Raw genomic sequence first — 22,338 nt, 5'->3', positions numbered from 1 at the left:
AAGTAGTTGAGAACGTCAGTTATAACGACCCACGTATTAAAAAATAGTCGGGTTTAAACCGGGCTCATAATTACAGTTAATGTGTCGGGCAGGGCAGGGCCGGGCTCGGACACAGCGCGCTCGGGTAGGGTCTTGCTTGATTTTTTTGGGCCCGATCTAAGCTCTACCTCGGGTAAGTTATGCTAACACTTACAGGCACGAATCAGCCGTTTGTCCTTGGGAAACTTGTGGAGCCTCTCCCCCGTTTTTGATGTATTCGTACATCCCGCACAAACACAATAGATAACCATTTTTGCTAGCTAGGTCTCCAATACAACGTAACTCCAGGCCTGGAGCAAAGACAGTAAAAGCTTGGAGTACCTGTTATGACGTCACGCCCAGCCTAGTGGAAGGGAGGGGGCGTGCTTAAAACCACTGTAAAACGCAGCAACTTTTCATATTATATTCAGCATTTTGGTATAAAAAACATAAAAAAAACAATGGTGGGCGGTTCTTATCTTTATGTTTAGTAAGCACATTGCATTATCTTCGTGAAAAATTTTACCTGCAATTTACACTTTAACATAACAATTGTTCAGTTGACAAATGTCTTCCCCCCCCCCCCAAAAAAAACAGTAGACAAAAACTCCTAACATTTTTTTTTTTTTAAGTTGCGAGCTGTGACAATCTACGTGATCTAAGACGTTCCATTGTACGTCTATCCCTCACAGCCTCGTTTTCAATTGTGATAAATTCATTATTGGCGTCTATTCTGACTAAGGTCTATACCCGAGTAGACATCAGCAGCTCTTCATAATGGTACTTCAAAACAGATGTCAGCAAAAAAAAAAATCCCTGTGCATTAGTGAAGGATCATGTGACTTATTTTCAATTGTAATCATATTTCACAATATAACTGTTTTTACTGTATTTTTCTCAAATAAATGCAGCCTGGGTGAGTATAAAAGACTTCTTTCAAAAACACAAATCTTACCCAACAACCTTTTGGGTGTCGTTTACATATACGTAAACACACAAAAGTAGAGAAAAAATGACTTTTTTGCAAGGGTACAACATTTAAGACACCTTGTCTTAATAAATGACAGCAAGCCATGCATGTTTATCCTCATCCCCATATTTGTTTTCCTCCAGTATAACATCGTTTTGAATTAAATTATCAATCAACATTCTTCTTAGCTCAAACTCTTTTGCAAAGGCTGTTGTTGTCAGTCAAAAGCAAGGCTGCATAAAGGCTTCAGTACTGTTACAGCCTGTTCAGCACAACATGTTACAGGCCTACACGTCCATATGACAGTCAACCCAGGGTGGCTTGTTCTAGTCTGTAGCTGTTGGAAGTGGGTGTGAACCATTCATTCATCCGTGCGAGAAGAGCAAAACTAGGCCTGCCAGCGATGAGCTCATTCGTTTAGCCAACGGACTCCTCTCTCCAGAACAGATGGGCGATCAGACTGCAAATTTGAGCCAGCGGTCTCTCAACTGTAACAAAGCTAACTTGAAACTTAACCATAACAATTCTCCTTTGTTATACAATTTCAACACCACTGTAGAAATCTAGCTGTATACATATTTGATTTACAAATTAGGTAACATTCACCAAGTCTTGGGAACCTGGCGATACATTTATTTTTGGAAAAAATGATGCTCATCCACTCTATACCTAGCCAACGGTTAAAGTTAGAGGAGTAGGTCCAACTCAAGGACTATCAATTTCAACTGTTTTTCGTGGGCAGATCCAACAGCGAAATGCATCCAAGTGCCTCTTGTTCCTACCACTTTTGCACAACCTTGGGGAGCCCGCGCCCACGCCGCCCTGGAGAGCCCTGCCACCTTGACATTCCTGGAAAAGCACTGCGCAAATTTCACGTCTATACATACATAAAGTTAATCAATGCCTGATGTCTGGTTTTAGCAATTTACAGACTGGAACTGACCCACAGATCATGCACGAGTGCATAAAATAGCATGCCCGTTTCTGCAAATCAGTGCAAAGCAATTGTGATATTAAATTTAGTGGGAAGTATAGCCTACATCAACTAAATTTAATTACAATGCCATCAAGTTGATAGTTAAACAAAAGAAAATACGTTTGACAGCGAGAGAAAAATACAGCCTAAAAACTACATTTGCAATGCAAAATGACTGAAGAATGAATTTCCAATAGCAGCATGATCAGAGCTGCTTTGACAGATGTCAGACTCTGTGTGAACTTGTCTCTTTCAGTCAATGCAAATCTAAAACTCAGGGGGAAAATGCTTAAAAGTCCAGCATAAAAAAGAAAAGTGCATGCAACTGGTTTCAAGCGAAAGCAGCACGTCCATGTTAACGAGAGAAGTGCATAGCGCTGTGATTGAATGAACAAATCCAAGCAATAGGATACTCGGGGAAAACAACGGTAACATGTTTACATTACAAGGATAAATGCATCTTACCAAACCATGCCGTATGCACCTTCTCCGATGTACGAGAGGTTGCTGTAACGCGGCCCGACATCGAAAGCCTGACCGCGGACCAACTCGGCACCGGATCCGGGGTTCGGGCCGCCGCCAGCAGGGGCAGATACCGCAGCTGTCGCCATTTCTGAGAAACTGGGCTGCCTTTACACGCACAACAAACGCGCTTTTCTTACCCAAAGCTGATTATAAAGATCAGGAAAAAGCTCCTCGGTTGAATAAAACACGGCAAGAGGCAGTATAAGCGACGTGTTTAAACGAAACCGAAGACTTCGCGTCAGAGTGAAAGGAAAGGGACGACTGGAACGTTGTTGACTGGCATATATATGTAGTGATAGTAATCTGCGCGTGGTGGTGAGACTGACTGACTGCAGGAGCAGAGGTAGCGCGAGCGAGAGAGTGTTGCCGCAGGAAGTAACGGAGCAGATCACGTGGGCAGGGAGCGGAGAGTGGTTACCATAGAGATAGAAGTTACACACTGACTTCAGTTCTCAAGAGGTTTTAAATTAAATATGCCTTAATTTACGAAGTCAGACGAGGATAATCTGTTGATAAATCGGGATTTATGATGGGTTGGTCATCCTGATTTTACAAAATTATGAATCTACTAATTAGGAAATTATAAACAGATCTATCATGTTGTGGAGACTATTTGTAACACGGATTGAGTTCAGTTTAAGCATAACGTTAAGCACTTATAAACAGTGTTTATAACAGGAAAAGGAAAGTTACTTTTAAAAGTAATGCATTACAATATTGCGTTACTCCCTAAAAAGTATTTAAGTGCTTAGTTAATTTTATGGAAAGTAATTAAGTGCTTAGTTACTTTATGGAATGTAATGTGTTGCGTTACTTTTGTTAACGTTACTTTTTCTCACCTGGCCTGGGCTTGCTTGTTTTTAATAACAAAGAAAACATATATATTTTTGGCAAATGTTAAGACCCTTTCATATCAAAGGTGAAATTAATAAGTTTAACGCTGAATGAAATGTAAATCCACACCTGCACCTTTCTCCTGATTTGTTTTTTCAACAGGTGTCGAATTATAAATGGGGAAAACAAAGTAGGCCTACTGGCGTTACTTATTTTAAAATGTAACAATTAAAATGTAACAATTACGAACAAAATGTAATGATATTTTGTTGTAAATTTAAAATGAATGCGTTGCTTTACCAGTTAAATTCATCTGTTAACATCACAATACTTGTAATGCGTTACTTACCCCCAACACTGCTGAGCTAAAGGGGTGACAAACAGTTGCCTTTAAGTTATACGTCTCTGTGTACAAAGCATTTATCGCTCAACAGGTTCTTGTGTTTATTTTTATATGCAACATCTATTTAAAACTTTCATATTAATGTAAAAAAAATCTAGAAATATTATGTCTATGCTGAAGTCCAACTCATTCGAATGATGCAGCCATTGATTTTGGGATGCAGCTTATGTGGATCCGTACAATCGGTCTTAAAGTGACAACAACCTATAAATACCTGCTGCTGTCTAAGTCATTTTTAAAGAATGTTGGTAATCTAATCAAACACTTGACGTTGACTATTGACTTCCATAGTATTTTGGAATCGTTTTTTCTACTATGGAATTCAATGGTTGATGTGACTGTCAACTGTCCAACATGGTTACCATAATTTTTGGGTGAACTATAGGCTACCTTTAAGTTAATCGAACAGCAAAACACAACTTCAACAAAAAAAATCTGTTTAATTTATACAGAGAACAACAATGTTATTTTACATTTAGGCCTAATTATTACAAGCCTGTACCTGAATACACAACAGTTAGATCTTGCTTTATTTGTAACTTTGTTATATTGTATATATATGTACAGTATGTGAATCAAAAACCGTAATATGATCCGAACCATGAGTTTTGTGATTCGTTGAACACTACTCAAAGGATAGCCTATATTTAGGTGATTTGAGAGCTGTAATTTGGTCATGAAGCAAATACATATTTTTTGCCTATAAGACTTCAGTTTTGCTCTGTTGCCATTTTGTTGTGACTGTACAATCATGCTTGTTCATGTGTCCGTGTACCAGATTTGCTATATCTTCAAATCAAGCTATCAAGTTTTCTCATGAGACTATAAGCTCCTGTGGAAGGAGACCATGGTAAACTATAGTTGAGTGGTTTACTTGTGCCAACCACACTAGAGACAGTTAAACTAAAACCGTCAAGTGTGTAAACCACTAGTGCAGTCACAGAAGAAAATGATGCAAAAAAAAAATCCAGACACCAAACGGATGTGAAAAGTACTTTATTCGCAGTATATGAGATTAAAGCCCAATGTTTGTATCATTGGTTCCAAGTCCATGAAAAGATGCATAAGAGACGCTTCTTACTGGGAAATGCCACAGGATAGCACATTCAGATATTATGTTTTAACAGACATAAAATAAGTCGCTGACATCAACTTTACCCCATGCGAGAACATTAGTTACACGATTCACTGTAGTACTACTGTATACTCAGTGTGGAATTGGTAGGATTTTATCCAGTATAAAACTTCACGAAACGTTACTTGTACACAACATTAGCCAGTAAGGAGACAAAGTTAGGTCCAAAAAGAGTCTGATCCCTTAGGATTATCAGTTAAGTTGCCAGTACAAAAATGATTAAAAGCTGATTATGAAAATTATATTGAGATAAGGCACTTAATCACATACGTACATGTTCACTTTTTAGTAATACAAACAGCAACAATTACAAAATGTCCTTTGAAACAAAATGAAGGCAAAAAGTCTGTATAAAATTGCACATCAGCACAAAATCTATGATGCATACGTTCAAGATTTCTTTATCTTTTCTTTTTACTAGACAAAAACACATGTAAACCTAGTTCAGTGCTCAAACTCTTTTAGAAAACAACATTAATACTACCAAGTAACACAAATGCATTAGAGGTCAAGATCAATGCACATTTTGAATGAACAATTTCATTTGGCACTACTGTGAATGTAAAAGGAATAGTTCAAAATGAAAATTCTGACATCATTTACAGTATATCATTGACTAGATATTATGAAGAATGTTTTAACTGCCCATGCAATGAAAGTCAATGGGGTCCAATATTTGTCAAAATCTCCTTTTGTGACACACACAAAAAAAGACAGTGATACAGGTTTAGAACAACATTAGGCTAAGAGTAAATGATGACAGAATGTTGATATTTTGAGCAAAAATAAGGCATTGCGCATTTAAATACAGGAAAACTATAATTACACAACTGTGATGTTACAAAATTCCCCATCGATGGCACGTCCCATTTCCTAATGAACACAGTGCTAATTCTATGCATAGATTTTTGGCTTTTACAGTCATTGACAATTACGAAACGGATACAAAGGGGAAAACAAAACAGAAAAATACATATTACAGATTTAGCATCCCATATCTAAACTGAAAGAGCAATTCCTTTGTCAATATAGGGGAATTAACACCATATTATTTATGATATACAGTGAGGTCCGGAAGTCTGAGACCACTAGCGAAAATGCTTTTTCATATTGAATTATATTAGTTTAAAAGTCATTAAAAAGAAAATATAAATTAATACATAATATATATTTGGGATTTTTATTTTATTTTATTGTTTTAAGATATTCATATTTTTATTTAGCAAGGTTGAATTAAATGTATCAAAAGCATCAGTCAAGCATCATAAATGCCGTTCTTTTAAAATGTAAAAAAAGTATACGTTTCCACAAATATATTAAGCAGCACAATGATGCTGAGAATTCAGTTTTGCCATCACATGAATAAATTTCATTTTAAAATATATTACAATAGATTTTTTTTAATTGTAATATTTCACAATATTACTGGTTTATTGTATTTTTGATCAAACAAAAGCATCCTTTGGGAGTATGAGAGACTTATTTAAAAAAAAAAAAAAGAATGGTAGTGTAAATATTTTAAATCCCAGATTTTCATTGTGGTCTCAGACTTCAGGATGCCACTGTACATTTGGGAAATTTTTAAATATGGTGAATAACGTGCATTGTAAGGTAATCTCAAGCAGTCTTTTTTTATTCAAATATCGAATGCATAGGACTGAAACTACCAGGGACAAACAAGACATTTTCCCCATACAAACACCAAATCAACATATCGCTCTGTCTTCACCTTCCTCATATGGTTTACATTAGGTTAGCGATATTCTTGGCCTTATCACATTATAGTGACTGTGCTACTATATCAGCTACTCATCACGAGGCTTTCAAAATATTGAGTGGCTGTAATGCGAGACGACTTGCAACATGCAGGACGTGTGGTTTGCAAAGCCTGGCTATGATAATACAACACACACGCCAGTATTAACACTGATATTTAGGGAAAGAAGGCACTGCAACAAAACGCATTAGGAAATGATATGAATAAATAAAAGTTTACTGTACATTTAGAAAAAAACTACAGTAGCGCTCAGCAACCGAGAGATGATCTTGGCAAAGTCAGACTCGTAAATACATTTTTGGCACATGAAAGAGCGTGTTTACACAGTACAGTACAGCCATAAATATATATATTTTTCTCAAATAAATAACACTTTTAAAAATACTAACCACCTACAACACTGGAGTACATCTGCTGACAAGAGCTGAAGGCCTTATTTCATTATTGAAGCCAATGTGGTCCGAAACGCAATGCAATACTGTATCTGTTAAGACAATTCACATTAGTTTTCTCTCCGTTGTAACAGTCGTATCAAATAAGGAGTGCAACGAAACAAACTACGCACTGAAAGATTTCCTTTAAATGTCTCAAAGGTTTTACATAGTTTTTAAGCACCAGTAAATGTAAATATAAGCTGGTAAAAACAAGGCAAATAGTTTAAAAAAATGGAAACAAAAATGAAAGCAAGTTCAGACTTAGCAACAAAGAGAGTTAATAAATGACCAAGGATCCGACATTCTTGGGTGGGGCAAAAAAACGAGAAAACACCTTCACTGACGTTCAATGCTTTCTTCTGAATGCATGAATGGACTCGTTTTGGATTACCTCAACAATCGCATTTTCTTTTCAAATTCAACAACTCACATCATTCGAGACGGTGTAAAGACCATCAGCTTCTATCATGTTTAATTTCTTCCCCTTTCAAATGACCGTGGCTGCAGCCGTAGCTCCTCCTTCCTCTGTTCTCGAGCTCGTCTCGTGGGTCAAAAGTTGCTGCGGCTCCTTCAGGAACACCAGAAGAACTGTGATGTTATCACTGGATCCAGCAGCTTTGGCCTGGGCCACCAGACTTTGGGCCACGTCCTCCCCCGAGCCCCTGCCCTCCCTCAGAGCTTCCAGGACCAGCCCCGGGACGTCCCCAGGCCGAACCACGTCAAAGAAGCCGTCACAGGCAAGGAGGACGTAGTCTTCATCCCCGTTCAGATGGACCGATGAGCTGTCAGCTTCATTAGAGACGTACGGCTTCTGATCAAAATCACCTTTTGAGGATAAGAAAAAAATATTTATAACATTTATTTGACTAACTTGCATTGTAAATACTACTACTATAAATAAGTACTACATTACTATTAAAAAAAAAAATGTAGACACTTTTTACAATAGCAGCAAATTAATCCATTTAGCTATAAATAGAGCTGGGTAATACAGCTAAAAATATACGTTATATATTACATATATACAGTACACTATCGTTCAGATTTGGGATCAGTATGACTTAAAAAAAAAAAAAAGAATTCATCAAGTTACAGTAAAGATATTTATAATGTTACAAAATATTTAGATTTCAGATCCTGAAAAAAATGTATCAGTTTCCAAAAAATATGCAAGCAGGACAAACTGTTTTTAACATTAATAATAATAATAAGAAATGTCTCTTGAGCAGCAGATCAGCATATTAAAATGATTTCTGAAGGATCATGTGACACTGAAGACTGGAGTAATGATGCTCAAATTTCAGCAATTTCAGCTTTGCAATCACAGGAATAAAATATACATCTTAATATATTTCACCATTTATCCTAATATTAATGTATTTGCCCTGAATTACTTACTCTTTTTTTTTTTTATAATAGATTCAAATTGTTTCCCACAGTTTTTCACTACATGAACAAACAAAAATTATATTATATGCACCAATATAGCATCTTAATAATCAGCAATATTTACCTACATATATTTTATTAACACATCTTAGTAAATGAAAAAGATCATTTCCGTGAACATTTGAGCAATTATTGAATCGGAGTTTTGTATTGATACCCTGAAATGAACAGTCTCCTTTTCTGCTACTGAAATGTAAATCAGAGACACTATTAAAGCGTCAATCTTATTACTTAATTTTAAAAAAAGGACATTAAAATCACTGAAATATTCACATTGTTGAATATTTAAATATCTTGCAAATATTCAATATATCGGCCAGGCATACTTGTAACTACTTAAGGAGCGATTCACACGGTTAAAAAAGCAAGATGCGGGTCAGTGGAACGAAAAAAAAAAAAAAAGCGCAAGATCTAGAGACGTGTTTTAAAAAAAAAAGTTTAACTACTTTTAACTTGAGCGCCGTGTGTCATGAGAGAGATGCTGCTAAAGATGCGAGATGTAAGCACAGCGGTTAAAGATGCGAGATGTAAGCACAGCGGTTAAAGACGCGAGATGTAAGCACAGCGGTTAAAGACGCGAGATGTAAGCACAGCGGTTAAAGATGCGAGATGTAAGCACAGCGGTTAAAGATGCGAGATGTAAGCACAGCGGTTAAAGATGCGAGATGTAAGCACAGCGGTTAAAGACGCGAGATGTAAGCACAGCGGTTAAAGATGCGAGATGTAAGCACAGCGGTTAAAGACGCGAGATGTAAGCACAGCGGTTAAAGATGCGAGATGTAAGCACAGCGGTTAGACGCGAGATGTAAGCACAGCGGTTAAAGACGCGAGATGTAAGCACAGCGGTTAAAGACGCGAGATGTAAGCACAGCGGTTAAAGACGCGAGATGTAAGCACAGCGGTTAAAGACGCGAGATGTAAGCACAGCGGTTAAAGACGCGAGATGTAAGCACAGCGGTTAAAGATGCGAGATGTAAGCACAGCGGTTAAAGACGCGAGATGTAAGCACAGCGGTTAAAGACGCGAGATGTAAGCACAGCGGTTAAAGACGCGAGATGTAAGCACAGCGGTTAAAGACGCGAGATGTAAGCACAGCGGTTAAAGACGCGAGATGTAAGCACAGCGGTTAAAGATGCGAGATGTAAGCACAGCGGTTAAAGACGCGAGATGTAAGCACAGCGGTTAAAGAGGCGAGATGTAAGCACAGCGGTTAAAGATGCGAGATGTAAGCACAGCGGTTAAAGATGCGAGATGTAAGCACAGCGGTTAAAGACGCGAGATGTAAGCACAGCGGTTAAAGACGCGAGATGTAAGCACAGCGGTTAAAGATGCGAGATGTAAGCACAGCGGTTAAAGACGCTCAACTAGCGTGTGTTTACATTGAAAAACAATGAAAAACTAGTGCAGGGGAATGGAAAGGAAAAACACATTGGGTCTCATTCATGAAACACGAGCAGAACGAATTTGTGTAAATCGTGTGTAAAGTGGTTCTGGCGTAAATTTGCGGATTCATTAAAATGTTCGTATTTTCCAAATGTTAGTTGGTACACAAGAAATCTACACCTGCTCCCAGCCACGCGTAAATAGTGCGCTTAACACCCGAACGTTTTGCTCATTTATAAGGCTGCATTTTAATTCACCTTAATCGGGTACATATTTGCACAGCTTTTTGAAAAAATATCATATATAGTAATTACATACGGTTTTTCTTATTATGAGAGCCAGTAATAGCATCTGCGATGGCGAAGCTTCTCCAGTTTGAATACTATTTTTCCGAAGTGAACTAATTCGTTTTTGCTCTCAAGCTTAATGTCGAACCATTTTCTTCTCACTTCTGGGATTGTTCGATTAATGAAACTCCATTAACTGCATCTGTAATATGCTGCCAAGCTTCCTCTTTTTTTTTAGGACCCGATACACCACTATGTGCGCTTGAAAAAAAAAAAAAAAGTGGCGTTTTGAATGAACTTCTGATAATAAAACTTCAATTTCTGCATCTGAGAATTTTTTTTTTTCATTCGCATTCATGTCATAATATGATGCCCATATATAGTTGTCAGTCGGATTTAATGGGCGGGATTTATGGTAACTGAGAATGAACGTGCACGCGCATCCCATTTACGACTGATTGGAATTCATTAACACACACACACACACATTTCACTATCACATCTGACGTTTACGAAGTATTTGTGAATCAGGAGAAGAGTTTTCGGGAAGGTCTCTTTACGCGCAAATCACTCGCATATTTACGAATGTTTCATGAATGAGACCCATTCTCTGTGAAATATCTGAATATTTCTTTGGTTTGCTGTTGTTTTAAGGCTAAGACATTCACCTATTGCTCTGGAAACGGCATAGGTACCATTTACCCGCCAACAACCCATGAAAGCGATGCATCCACCCAGATCCTCAATCCTTTTCTTCTCATCCTGCACAGAAGCACAAGCACAAACAGTCAAAATACTGGAGCTTTTACATACTATATTGAAATAGGACAAGCAAACCCCTGTATTTCCCCAATTACAAATCTCTTAATCTTTTGTATAACTAATTATATACTTATTTTGCATGCAACATATGTTCAGAAACAAGGATTTGAAGTCAATCACTGCCTCTCTAAAGACCATTCTGGTGCTTTTGGCACTCAGTCGCTGTAGTAAGTATGCAGCATACAGCGCTAATATTGATTCAGCATGTAGTCAGCAGTCAGTTCCTCTGTCTCACATTTCAGCAGCTCACAGAGAACAGAGGACCATCTGATACGGTCCTGTGGTTCAGTCTCTATAGGTCAGCAGTGGCTTGTAGGGTCTCGTACCTCTCTCTCCGGTTTGTGCGGGTCCATTAGGGTCACTGGTTCTCCCTGTCGAACCAGCATAGCTTGAGAGTCGCCCAGCCAGGAGACAGTGAGGTGATCAGAGGTCAGTAAAACAGCCACACCAGTGCTGCCACTGCGCAGACGCTGAAGGAGACACAAACAAAACAATGTTTAGTTTGCCATCCTGTGGTCACAGAGCGTGCCACATTATTTTTATTTTTTTAAATAATTATGATTCTCATTACTGTAATACAGTAACTGAATTTAGTAAAAGCAAATACTAAAATCACCATTTACAAATACTAGTGCTGTCAATCGATTAAAACTTAAATTAACTTAAAACTTATTCAAAATTAACCGCACTAAATTAAATAAAGAAATTAATAAAATGGAATAGAATTGATCAAAGTAATAAAATAATAAATGAACATTTTTACAATATATTTTTGTAGCGAGTGCTCAAGTGTCATGTAAATATTATCACAATGAAAAATGTACCCACCCATTCATATTTAAAATATTTTAAATTGTGCTATTATGTTCAAAATTAACCATTAAATTAATTTAATTTTCCATTAAAAATGTAAATAAAATAATTAGCGCATAATAGTTAGCAAATAATCAAAATTAATTTTATTGTGATATTTTATTCAAAATGAACTGCACTGAATAAAATAATGAATAAAATATAATTTAATAAAGTAATTTTGTAAGTATTAATTGCTTAATTTTCATGTCAATAATTTCACAATGCAAAAAAACACCCCCAAAAAACTTAATGGGTCCAAATAAATAATTTACTATTTACATTTAAATTACTCTACAAACCTACCATTAACATTTCATGACACTTCATTCAACTAATTTGGTATAATTTAAGGCTTTCAAAAATTAAACCTTTTCATAAAAAATAGATAATTAGTTACTTGTTTTATTGAGTGGTATTGACTGGCCCATATAAACTGTCAAGTGCATGTCAATTATTAACAGTAAAATGAACTCTTGTTTACGTGCACTGTCCGTGTCAGTGAAACAGAAAGCGTTTACTCATTTCTGTACCTGTGGAGGCAGACAGAGACTTGCAGCAAGCTTGCTCCGTTTTCTTACCATATATTTAACCACAGGGGGAACATGGACTATATTTATCTGTATTTATTACAGCGTAGGAACATTAGATGCACATAACGGTTGCATCTTAAGAAGTGGGAGAGGTGTGAAAATATCTCTTTCCAACGTGAATTTCCACAGAATGCACCAGCTTGACAAGTAAGGGGAAAGATAATCTAACCGCTAAACCAGATTGTGCAGTGTTTTCAGAAGCAGGTAGGCTGATAAAAAAAAAAAAAAAAAAAGTGTACACTTTGAAGAAAGCCAGCACAAATGTCAGCTAACTGAATGATGTTTTTAGTAGTGCATGTTTAAAAGTGGTGATTCGTTTATACGTTACACATACAGTCTGGTTCAAAAGTCTGAGATCATACTAAAATCTGCTATTTTAATAATTCCTCATTTTGTTTTGAAGGTCTCATTCAAAAAGGGTTCAATTTTTTATATTTTGCCAATAAACCTGATTTGCAATAGGGGTTGATTAATTTTGATTACAACTGTATATACATTTTTCTAGCACTCTAATTGATAATGCTTTTGGTTGTTCTTGCCTCTCTCTTGGCTTTGATCTTGAACATGTCATCCGTCTGTGTGAAGCTGCTTTTGAAGGCTGTGGCAGCATGGCTTTTTAGCGCCTCCTGCTGGCTCAGTATGATATGCAGGTGAGTGGCAGCATATGTGGCAGCATCCACTCCTCCGTGTCCATCAAACACTGCGTAATACTCTCGATCTACACCATCCTATAGAAGAGAAACGGAAATCAGAATCGTTCTTCAGACACAATTTTAGTCCAAGCAGAAAAGTCCTTAAAGATTCTGTTCCAAACCTATTAATCTCATGCTGAACATAAAAGAAGATATTTTGAAGAATATTGTGACCAAACAGTTTCTGGTCCCCACTGACTTCCATAATATTTTTTGTAGTATGGAAGTCAATGGGACCAGCAACTGTTTGATTACCAACATTCTTCAAAATGTTTTCTTTTGTGTTAAGCACGAGATAGAAATTAATACAGGTTTGGAACAACAAGGGTGAGTAAATGATCGAATTTTCATTTTTGGGTGAACTTACTATCCCTTTAAATAAAAACGTTGACCTTTTTATTTTATTTAAATGTCCCAAAACATCAGTCCAAATAGAAAACTTTAACTCCCAATATTATCCTGGTATTATTCAGCTTATGAATACTGCATATTCGGATATACAGTACATACAGCATTTTGCATCCTAATAGTGAAATATGCCTCTAATGGATTTCTTGCGAATATTTCTGAACTTTAGAGTTAGAGAGTATATTCAAGGTACCCATTCAATTTAGTTTTTCAACTCTATACTTTGGTCGTAAAAATGTTAAATTACAAGACAAATCTGATAAATACTAGATGAGGATTCTGTTGATAGCTTGCCAAAAAAGCTATAACCAGAAAATGGTTAGGGGCAAACTGATCTGGTACCCAATTTACCGGCTGAGTAATAAATATACAACTATATTGTTTATTGAATTACAAAAAAGGCTGTATTATTGTAATAGCTAACATTATTTTGTTAACACAATTGATGTGTTATTTGTCCTTTTTTTTTTTTTAAGTATTTGTTACTACTATTATGGATGTAATTTCTGTTTCTCCTATTTATTGATTTATTTGTCTTTCAGCCAAAACATCCAATTGTTGATTGTCTTGACTAAGATTTCAGGTACCATCCAAATGTAAGAGAATGTTGAAATTACTGTAATAAAAACCTAAATAAATTATAAAAATAGTGAAATATGCATATTGGTTGGTTATGGTATATTATGGTATGCACATGTTTGGTTAAATATCTACCCATGCACCCCTACAACTGATCTACCCAATGCAGGTCTTCCTTCATTCATTGAAGTCTTGAGGAAATATGTGGTAGCCTCACCTTCAATCCAAGAAGCTGGTTAAACTCTTTCAAGATCATGTGACGATCCTCCATCTTCCTGCGAGTGTTTCGAATGGCGTGAACAGAGCAGCTGTGTGTCAGTGAAGAGGACGAACCGGGACTGGGCAGCTGTTTCTGCCAGGCCACACACACCTCTCTCAATTTATTTATAAAGAGGCGCTGTAGTGGCTCAGACTGCAACACTAAAGGGTCACACAGACACATACACTCATCATAATACAACATTGTTTGAATAGAAGTTTAGAAATCACACACTCAGACTGAAATAATGTAAAGAGTCAACACAGGCATGAACTTTACCCAGGAGAGATAAGTTTTCAAACATAATGTAAAAACTGTACCTTCATGTACTACTTTTGTTTGAACACTAGAGGGCGTATTACAGGTGCAGAAAGCGATTATAATCAATAGTTTCATCTGACCACAGGAACCCTGTGCTGTTTGTAGTTCCAGTCGTGTCTGACGACTGAATATGCTGAAGTTTGTTTTTGGAGAAGCGATGAGGATTTTTCTTGAAACCCTCCCAAATGTGGTGATGTAGGGGTTGTTTGATTTTTTTGGGTTGGTAGGCTTCTGACCCCAAGACTCAAGTAATCTCTGCAATTCTCCATCTGTGATCCTTGGAGAGTCTTTGGCCACTCAAACTTTCCTCCTCACCGTGCTTTAAAGCAACACTAAAGAACTTTTCCTCTGCGGTCTCCCTACAGGTTGGAAGCGGAATTGTCCATTACCGCTGTCGTAAATAATTTAACCTACCGCAGCCTACTGTCACACACACGCTCCCTGTATATCCAACACTTTGGAATGAACGATGTCCACAGACAAGGTAGAGTATGTTGCATGATTTCATGAAAGTATGATGTATGGCGACATCAGAAACAAAGAAAAACTAAATAATGACTATTGTAACGCTTGACGTAAAGCAAGTCAAATTTGTAGTTTTCTTGTGTCTCATTAGAACTACAGAAACGCGACCCGTTCTGGCAAACTTACATAGTGTGGTCATAGCAGATATAGGACTGCAAAGCGAAGGCAGAAGTGCCTTTCACCCGGTTATGACTTGATGAACCGCTGAAACGATTTTGGAAACATTATTTTAAGGTAAAGAATCTTCTTTAGTGTTGCTTTAAGACAATATAGACATACATCCTCTTCCTGGCAGATTCGTAACATCTTTAGTTGATTGGAACTTCGTAATTATTGCCCTGATGGTCAAAATGGGGAATTTCAATGCTTTAACTATTTTCTTACAGCCACTTTTTATTTTGTGATGTTCAACAAACTTTTGATGCACATCAGAACTATATTCTTTGGTTTTACTCATTGTGATGGATGATTAAGGGGAATCTGGCCTTTGTGTTTCCTCATATTTAAACTCCTGTGAAACAAGGAGACATGTTCATGTTCCTAGTCACCCTGGTGTGCTAAAAAAAAAAAAGTAAATATTAATGGGAATATACCTCACAATTATTGGCACCCCTAGAATTTTTTACGAGTAAAATAAACTCATATAATTGTGGTCAATGGGTTTTGGAGAAAAACATTTATTTCATAATGTGATTTCCCCCCCACTTTCAATTCTTTTACTTCAATGAAAGGTTCGATTTTTGCCATGTTTTTGAATGAAAGATCAAAAGGATAAACAATGCGGGTTTATTTTTTACAGACATTTTTGATCGTATTTACCAGGGGTGCCATTAATTATGACCACAACTGTGTATATGTATATATATATATATATATACACACACACTCACCGGCCACTTTATTAGGTACCCCATGCTAGTAACGGGTTGGACCCCCTTTTGCCTTCAGAACTGCCTCAATTCTTCGTGGCATAGATTCAACAAGGTGCTGGAAGCATTCCTCAGGGAGTTTGGTCCATATTGACATGATGGCATCACACAGTTGCCGCAGATTTGTCGGCTGCACATCCATGATGCGAATCTCCCGTTCCACCACATCCCAAAGATGCTCTATTGGGTTGAGATCTGGTGACTGTGGAGGCCATTTTAGTACAGTGAACTCATTGTCATGTTCAAGAAACCAATTTGAAATGATTAGAGCTTTGTGACATGCTGGAAGTAGCCATCAGAGGATGGGTACATGGTGGCCATAAAGGGATGGACATGGTCAGAAACAATGCTCAGGTAGGCCGTGGCATTTAAACGATGCCCAATTGGCACTAAGGGGCCTAAAGTGTGCCAGGAAAACATCCCCCACACCATTACACCACCACCACCAGCCTGCACAGTGGTAACAAGGCATGATGGTTCCATGTTCTCATTCTGTTTACGCCAAATTCTGACTCTAACATCTGAATGTCTCAACAGAAATCGAGACTCATCAGACCAGGCAACATTTTTCCAGTCTTCAACTGTTAAATTTTGGTGAGCTCTTGCAAATTGTAGCCTCTTTTTCCTATTTGTAGTGGAGATGAGTGGTACCCGGTGGAGTCTTCTGCTGTTGTAGCCCATCCGCCTCAAGGTTGTGCGTGTTGTGGCTTCACAAATGCTTTGCTGCATACCTCGGTTGTAACGAGTGGTTATTTCAGTCACTGTTGCCCTTCTATCAGCTCGAACCAGTCTGGCCATTCTCCTCTGACCTCTGGCATCAACAAGGCATTTCCGCCCACAGAACTGCCGCTCACTGGATGTTTTTTCTTTTTCGGACCATTCTCTGTAAACCCTAGAGATGGTTGTGCGTGAAAATCCCAGTAGATTAGCAGTTTCTGAAATACTCAGACCAGCCCTTCTGGCACCAACAATCATGCCACGTTCAAAGTCACTCAAATCAACTTTCTTCCCCATACTGATGCTCGGTTTGAACTGCAGGAGATTGTCTTGACCATGTCTACATGCCTAAATGCACTGAGTTGCCGCCATGTGATTGGCTGCTTAGAAATTAAGTGTTAACGAGCAGTTGGACAGGTGTACCTAATAAAGTGGCCGGTGAGTGTATATATATATATGTATATATACACACAAAATACAATAACCCCAAATGTCATAAATAGAAAAGAACAAGAATCAAATCAAGTGAATCACTTACAAACAACTCCCTGTTCATCCTCCGGTTGCTGTTCAAGATCTTTGGGGCAGTAGTGAGGTGAAAGGTCATCTTTAAGCAATTCAGTGACAGCAGCATTGCACATCGCTGCACCCAGCCAGAATGGGGCATTTCTTTAAAAAAAAACAAAAAAAAAACAAGATGACGAATCTCATGTGTGACAATAACACACACACTCAGGTAACTTGTATTACCGTTCAAAAGTTTGAGGTCGGAACGATTTTTATAATATTTTTGAAAGAAGTCTTTCATGCTCACCAAGGCTGAATTTATTCCATCAAAATAAAATACACTAATATAGTGAAATATTATTACAATTTAAATAAACAAAATCCTATTTAAAGATTTGAAAGTGTAATTTATTCCTCTGATGGCAAATCTGAATTTTTCAGCATCATTACTACAGTCTTCAGTGTCACATGATCCTTCAGAAATCATTGTAATATGATGATTTGCTTCTCCAGAAACATTTCTTATTATTATCAATGTTGAAAAAAAGCTGAGCTGCTTAATATTTTTGTTGAAACCATGATACATTTTTTTCCCCCAAGATTCTTTGATAAATAGAAAGTTCAAAAGAACAGCATTTATTTGAAATAGATTAATTTGTAACATTATAAATGCATTTACTGTCACCTTTGATCAATTTAATTAATCCTTGCCGAATAAAAGTATATATTCTTTGGAGAAAAAAAAAATCGTTTGAATAGTAGTGTACACAGTCAGAGCATGTTTAGGTAAAGTAAAACTTTGGTTGACAAATGTAAAAAAAAAAAATGTGATAAGTTCATTTTTCTCTAAATCATACTTGTGGATTTTCACAAACTGGAGTAAAAAGCACATCTTGCACTAGTGAACTTGTTCTGTTTTTAAGATTAGATTTAACACTTTGCCTGCTTGAGCTACAATTGGCAAATGGCCCGACCACCCACTCATAACACCACAAGAAGCATTTGGCTGCGTGAGATGTTATCTAATGACACAACAAGATGTCAGAAAAGAAACTGCCTTTTGTCCTACTTGACAAGAAATGCGGTAACGTCATGCCTCTCTGACCTATATCATATCATGAAAAGGGTTAAACCTGACAAATCTGCACTGTGCAGACATCTACATTCGGCACAGCTTCCGACAAAGAGGAAATGAAGTCTAAATGTCAGGAAGTGGGTATAACAATAGTGGTTCCACAGACAGGAAGTCTGCCCTGAGAAATGCGTCAGGGGAGAGAGAGGGAAAAGGATACAGAAAGAGATTTAACAAAAACGCCATTGTTAATTTAAACTTTAAAACTTCTGCACCAGCGCTTTCACTTAATGCTTGGATTGCCACCGATAGTAAAATACTGTCTGCAAATTACAGAGAGACAGCAAATGGAGGAGAGAGGCAGGAATGACAGGAATGAGAGGAATGACAGGCTCCTCTGGTTAAAGAGGACAGGTGTCGCAACATTTCCGGCCTGCTTGTGGGCCTTTTAAAAATCCTGTACATGTTTTAAAAAAATTAAGAAGTAAATTCAGGACATGCAAACACAAATATAAAGCCGTATTCATAGCTGAGAGAAGGGTCTGCCATCCAACAGAAAATATAAATGCATTCTCTCTTCTGCAAAAACCTACATCAGGGGTTTTCAATCAGGGGGGCACAAGGGAGTGCTATGGGGCATTTAGAGAAAAACAGAGTAAAAAAATTTAAAATAAAGAAATGCATAATAAAACAGAAGATCTAAACAAATAAATAAAATAATTAAACATGATTAAAATAAAATATTCAACTAAAACAAAAAGGAGAGAACCCTCTGGGGTCTGCAAGGGAGTGCTAGAGGGTCTGTGTAAAGCATTGTAAAAATAAATTACATATAATAATAATAAAACAGAACATCTAACTAACTAACAAAATAAATAGATTTAAAAAATAAATTGTGGAAAAGTTAGTAAAAATAAATAAATAAAACATGATCTAACTAAATAAATAAATAAAGATTAAAATATTTATTTAATCAATAAATACAAATTAATAAAAATAGTCCAAAAAAAAAAAAAAAAATATATATATATATATATATATATATATATATATATATATATATATATATATAAAATAGTACAGTACAATAATGAAGAAAAATTTATGTAACATAACAGAAACTAAATATTTTCAAAAAAATATTTTACACATTTATAATATAAATTGTTCACAGTATAAATGGCATCTTTATACATGAAAATATTTAGCTGCGTTTTAAATTATAGGTTTGGGGTCCCTTGCATGAGGTTGATCACGTTTGGGTGTCCATGGCATCTAAAAGATTGAAAACCCCTGACCTAGATGACATTCAGAGCATGCACATAACAAACCTGTCTGAGAGCAGGCGGAGGCCGAGATCCAGACTTTCTCCCTTCACCTCCTGCAGAGAGACTTTGCGGCTAAGTGGGCTGACGGGAAGCAGGTCTTCTGTGCCGAGTGGGTTTGGAAACTCCTCCAGAAAACTCTTGAGAAACTTTGCAGCATCGCCTTGATTCGCACAACTCATTGTATGGAATTGCAACCTCTACCAAGGTAGGAAGTCAGGGATGTCCAAAGCAACTCTGATGTTTGACTCTATACATAAAAAAAAATAATAAAAAAAAAAAAATTAACACAATATAACCTTACATAATGATCTAGGCTACTTGTAAATATACTTGCCATTATCAGGTCACAAAGCAATTTTGCTAAATGTAATAGTACAGAATAACATATGTATACATATATACATACATACATATACATTTATATATGACAGTTAGCCAATCAGAACAATCGGAAGTGGCCCCCTGTCATCCTCAACCAATGGCGTGGGTTTGGGAAGGGGTTACCTGTTTGACCGAACTATAAAAACAGAGAAAGTATTTTTTTTTTAAGTTTACGCTTAAAGATTATTTAAATAATTAACGAAAAGAAACATATGCATTGTGATACACCGCACAGAATGTATCCAGTATGCAGTAACGTTACACCAAATTCATACTACCCACAGATTTTCATGTTTGAGCAAAAACATTACCCATATAAAACCCAGCATAACTGAACTTCTTGCAAACTGCAGTGCATTACATGCAGGAAACTTTGTTTAGTTCACACCTGCAAGGATTCATGATTTAATGACTCTACGAAAAAAATTGCCCGTACTGTCGCCATTTGGAAGCAGAACAACCGGGCCTTCAACTAGCAACTGGTTAGTTTAATTAACAACATAAAAGAGAACATAGACGTGCATAAACGTGTTGTATTTACCTTTACGGATGGTTGGTGTTGCTTTATGCGCCGACACTCCCTTTTTCCCTGACGAGTGCGGATTGAAGAGCTCGTGCATGAACGCACGCCCTTTCAGTCACTACACAACAAAAGCCAGTCCATCTGCGGAAGTCCCTGTGACCGAGAGGAAGTACAAACATAGCGATATACAAGTGATAAGAACAGACGTGTGAGGAGCGGAATAGACTTGTTAGAACTGGACGAAGTCAATCCGTTTGGTTGTCAGATCGAGTTGGCTGCCTGGGCGGAGATATAGCTATCTTATGAATATTAATACTTTCCCTTTAATGGGCCAGCCAATGAGCGCCCAGTCATTCGCTTAACCTAATTAATATTCATAAGCCAAGGTATAATACTGCTCAATATGGAAAGAAATGGAAAGTAATTTCTGTAATAGCAACAAGTTTTTTTTTCATAAATTATTTTCATTGTATATGCAAAGATGCACTAAGATGGACCAATTCAAACATGTAATATTATTATTAAACATGAAATTGATAGACAAGTGAAGTGGCACCTTTACTCTTTTTGTTTTATTAAACTCTAAATATATATATATATATATATATATATATATATACATTTTCTCTACTCATGGACATGGTTTGCATAATGTGATCAGTTAAACATTGTAAAATGTTGTTCATTATATACTCTGAATGAACATTTCTCATGATATTATATGTTTAAATGCATATAATCATAACAAAAGTGTTTGAATTCTTGAGTAAATGAGTGCTTATTATAATATTTTTAGCATGGATGTAACTGAAAATGTGTTTTTAACAGTATCAGACATAAAATACTTAGTAGTACTTTTCTTTTAAAGAAGCACTGTTGTAATACCATGCTACAGTGATGGTATCAAATGGAAATACCGTGGTACATGTAAACAGAAACATGCTTTTGCTGTGGTACCATGTCCAAAAAAACAAAAAACAGTAGTATTATAGTCCGTTTTTTTTTTTTTTTTTTTTTTTTTTGCTACTTTAGGCATGTTTATTTGAATCATGTTTAATGTGTTTCGGTTAAAGTTTATGTAAAGTGATTTATATTGTATCTATAAAATGTTGCATATCGTTGCATATAGATGTGTGTTGGCCAAAATAAGAAGCTACATGTATAGACAATTCAGAGAAAGGTGTTTAAATATCATTTTGTTTTTCAAATGATGCATTGAATATAAATTACGCAACTTTATTTTTAAAATCGACATGCAACGGAAGTTGCAATAGTCTTTTCTTATCTATTGTATATCTGAGTGAAACGAGGGGGAAAAAATGTGCGGCGGGACTTGATTTTGTCCATCACGGATTGACTGGATGGTTGTGGTTTGCTATTGGTGGATCTCATGTGAGTGACAGGTTGTCCCGCCCTCGCACCGCTAAACACTTCATCGGAGAAAAGATGTCGCTGCACATGGGAGGGGAAGTTAATTAAATATTGTCAAAAAATGATGATGAGCATAGATAAATAATATATAATAAACACTGCAATATTCAATAAAAAACAAGATTTGTCAATTTTGATTTCATGGTGACTAAGTCGCTTTGGATAAAAGCGTCTGCTAAAAAAATAAATAAATAAATGTGTAAGCAGA

The 22,338-nt window shown here is 36.6% G+C and overlaps 3 protein-coding genes across 3 annotated transcripts in view; 1 reads left to right on the top strand and 2 right to left on the bottom strand.

Moving 5' to 3' along the window:
- Positions 1–2,840, bottom strand: part of mapk1 (mitogen-activated protein kinase 1) — a 31,765-nt gene extending 28,925 nt beyond the window's left edge. The window contains exon 1 of the mRNA XM_056254710.1: positions 2,430–2,840. Coding sequence (XP_056110685.1) covers positions 2,430–2,575 — 146 coding nt within the window. The 5' untranslated portion in view covers positions 2,576–2,840. The remainder of the gene's footprint in view (positions 1–2,429) is intronic.
- Positions 2,841–7,475: 4,635 nt separating this feature from the next.
- On the bottom strand, positions 7,476–20,865 carry ppm1f (protein phosphatase, Mg2+/Mn2+ dependent, 1F). Its single transcript, XM_056254708.1, has 8 exons — positions 20,718–20,865; positions 19,799–20,042; positions 17,427–17,557; positions 14,355–14,557; positions 12,998–13,186; positions 11,340–11,483; positions 10,860–10,953; positions 7,476–7,897 (listed from the first exon to the last, which is right to left on the bottom strand). The coding sequence occupies exons 2-8, from the start codon at positions 19,972–19,974 to the stop codon at positions 7,560–7,562; spliced, it is 1,275 nt and encodes a 424-aa protein (XP_056110683.1). The 5' UTR covers positions 19,975–20,042; positions 20,718–20,865; the 3' UTR covers positions 7,476–7,559.
- Positions 20,866–22,281: 1,416 nt separating this feature from the next.
- ydjc (YdjC chitooligosaccharide deacetylase homolog) overlaps positions 22,282–22,338 on the top strand; it is a 62,004-nt gene continuing 61,947 nt past the window's right edge. Inside the window, exon 1 of the mRNA XM_056254713.1 lies at positions 22,282–22,292. The gene's annotated coding sequence lies outside the window, so the exon portion shown is untranslated. The remainder of the gene's footprint in view (positions 22,293–22,338) is intronic.

This window comes from Rhinichthys klamathensis, unplaced genomic scaffold, assembly GCF_029890125.1.
Source record: "Rhinichthys klamathensis goyatoka isolate OS25496 unplaced genomic scaffold, OSU_Roscu_1.1 h1tg000114l_1, whole genome shotgun sequence".
NCBI classification, from domain to species: domain Eukaryota; kingdom Metazoa; phylum Chordata; class Actinopteri; order Cypriniformes; family Leuciscidae; genus Rhinichthys; species Rhinichthys klamathensis.
This window is presented reverse-complemented; position numbering and strand designations above follow the sequence as displayed.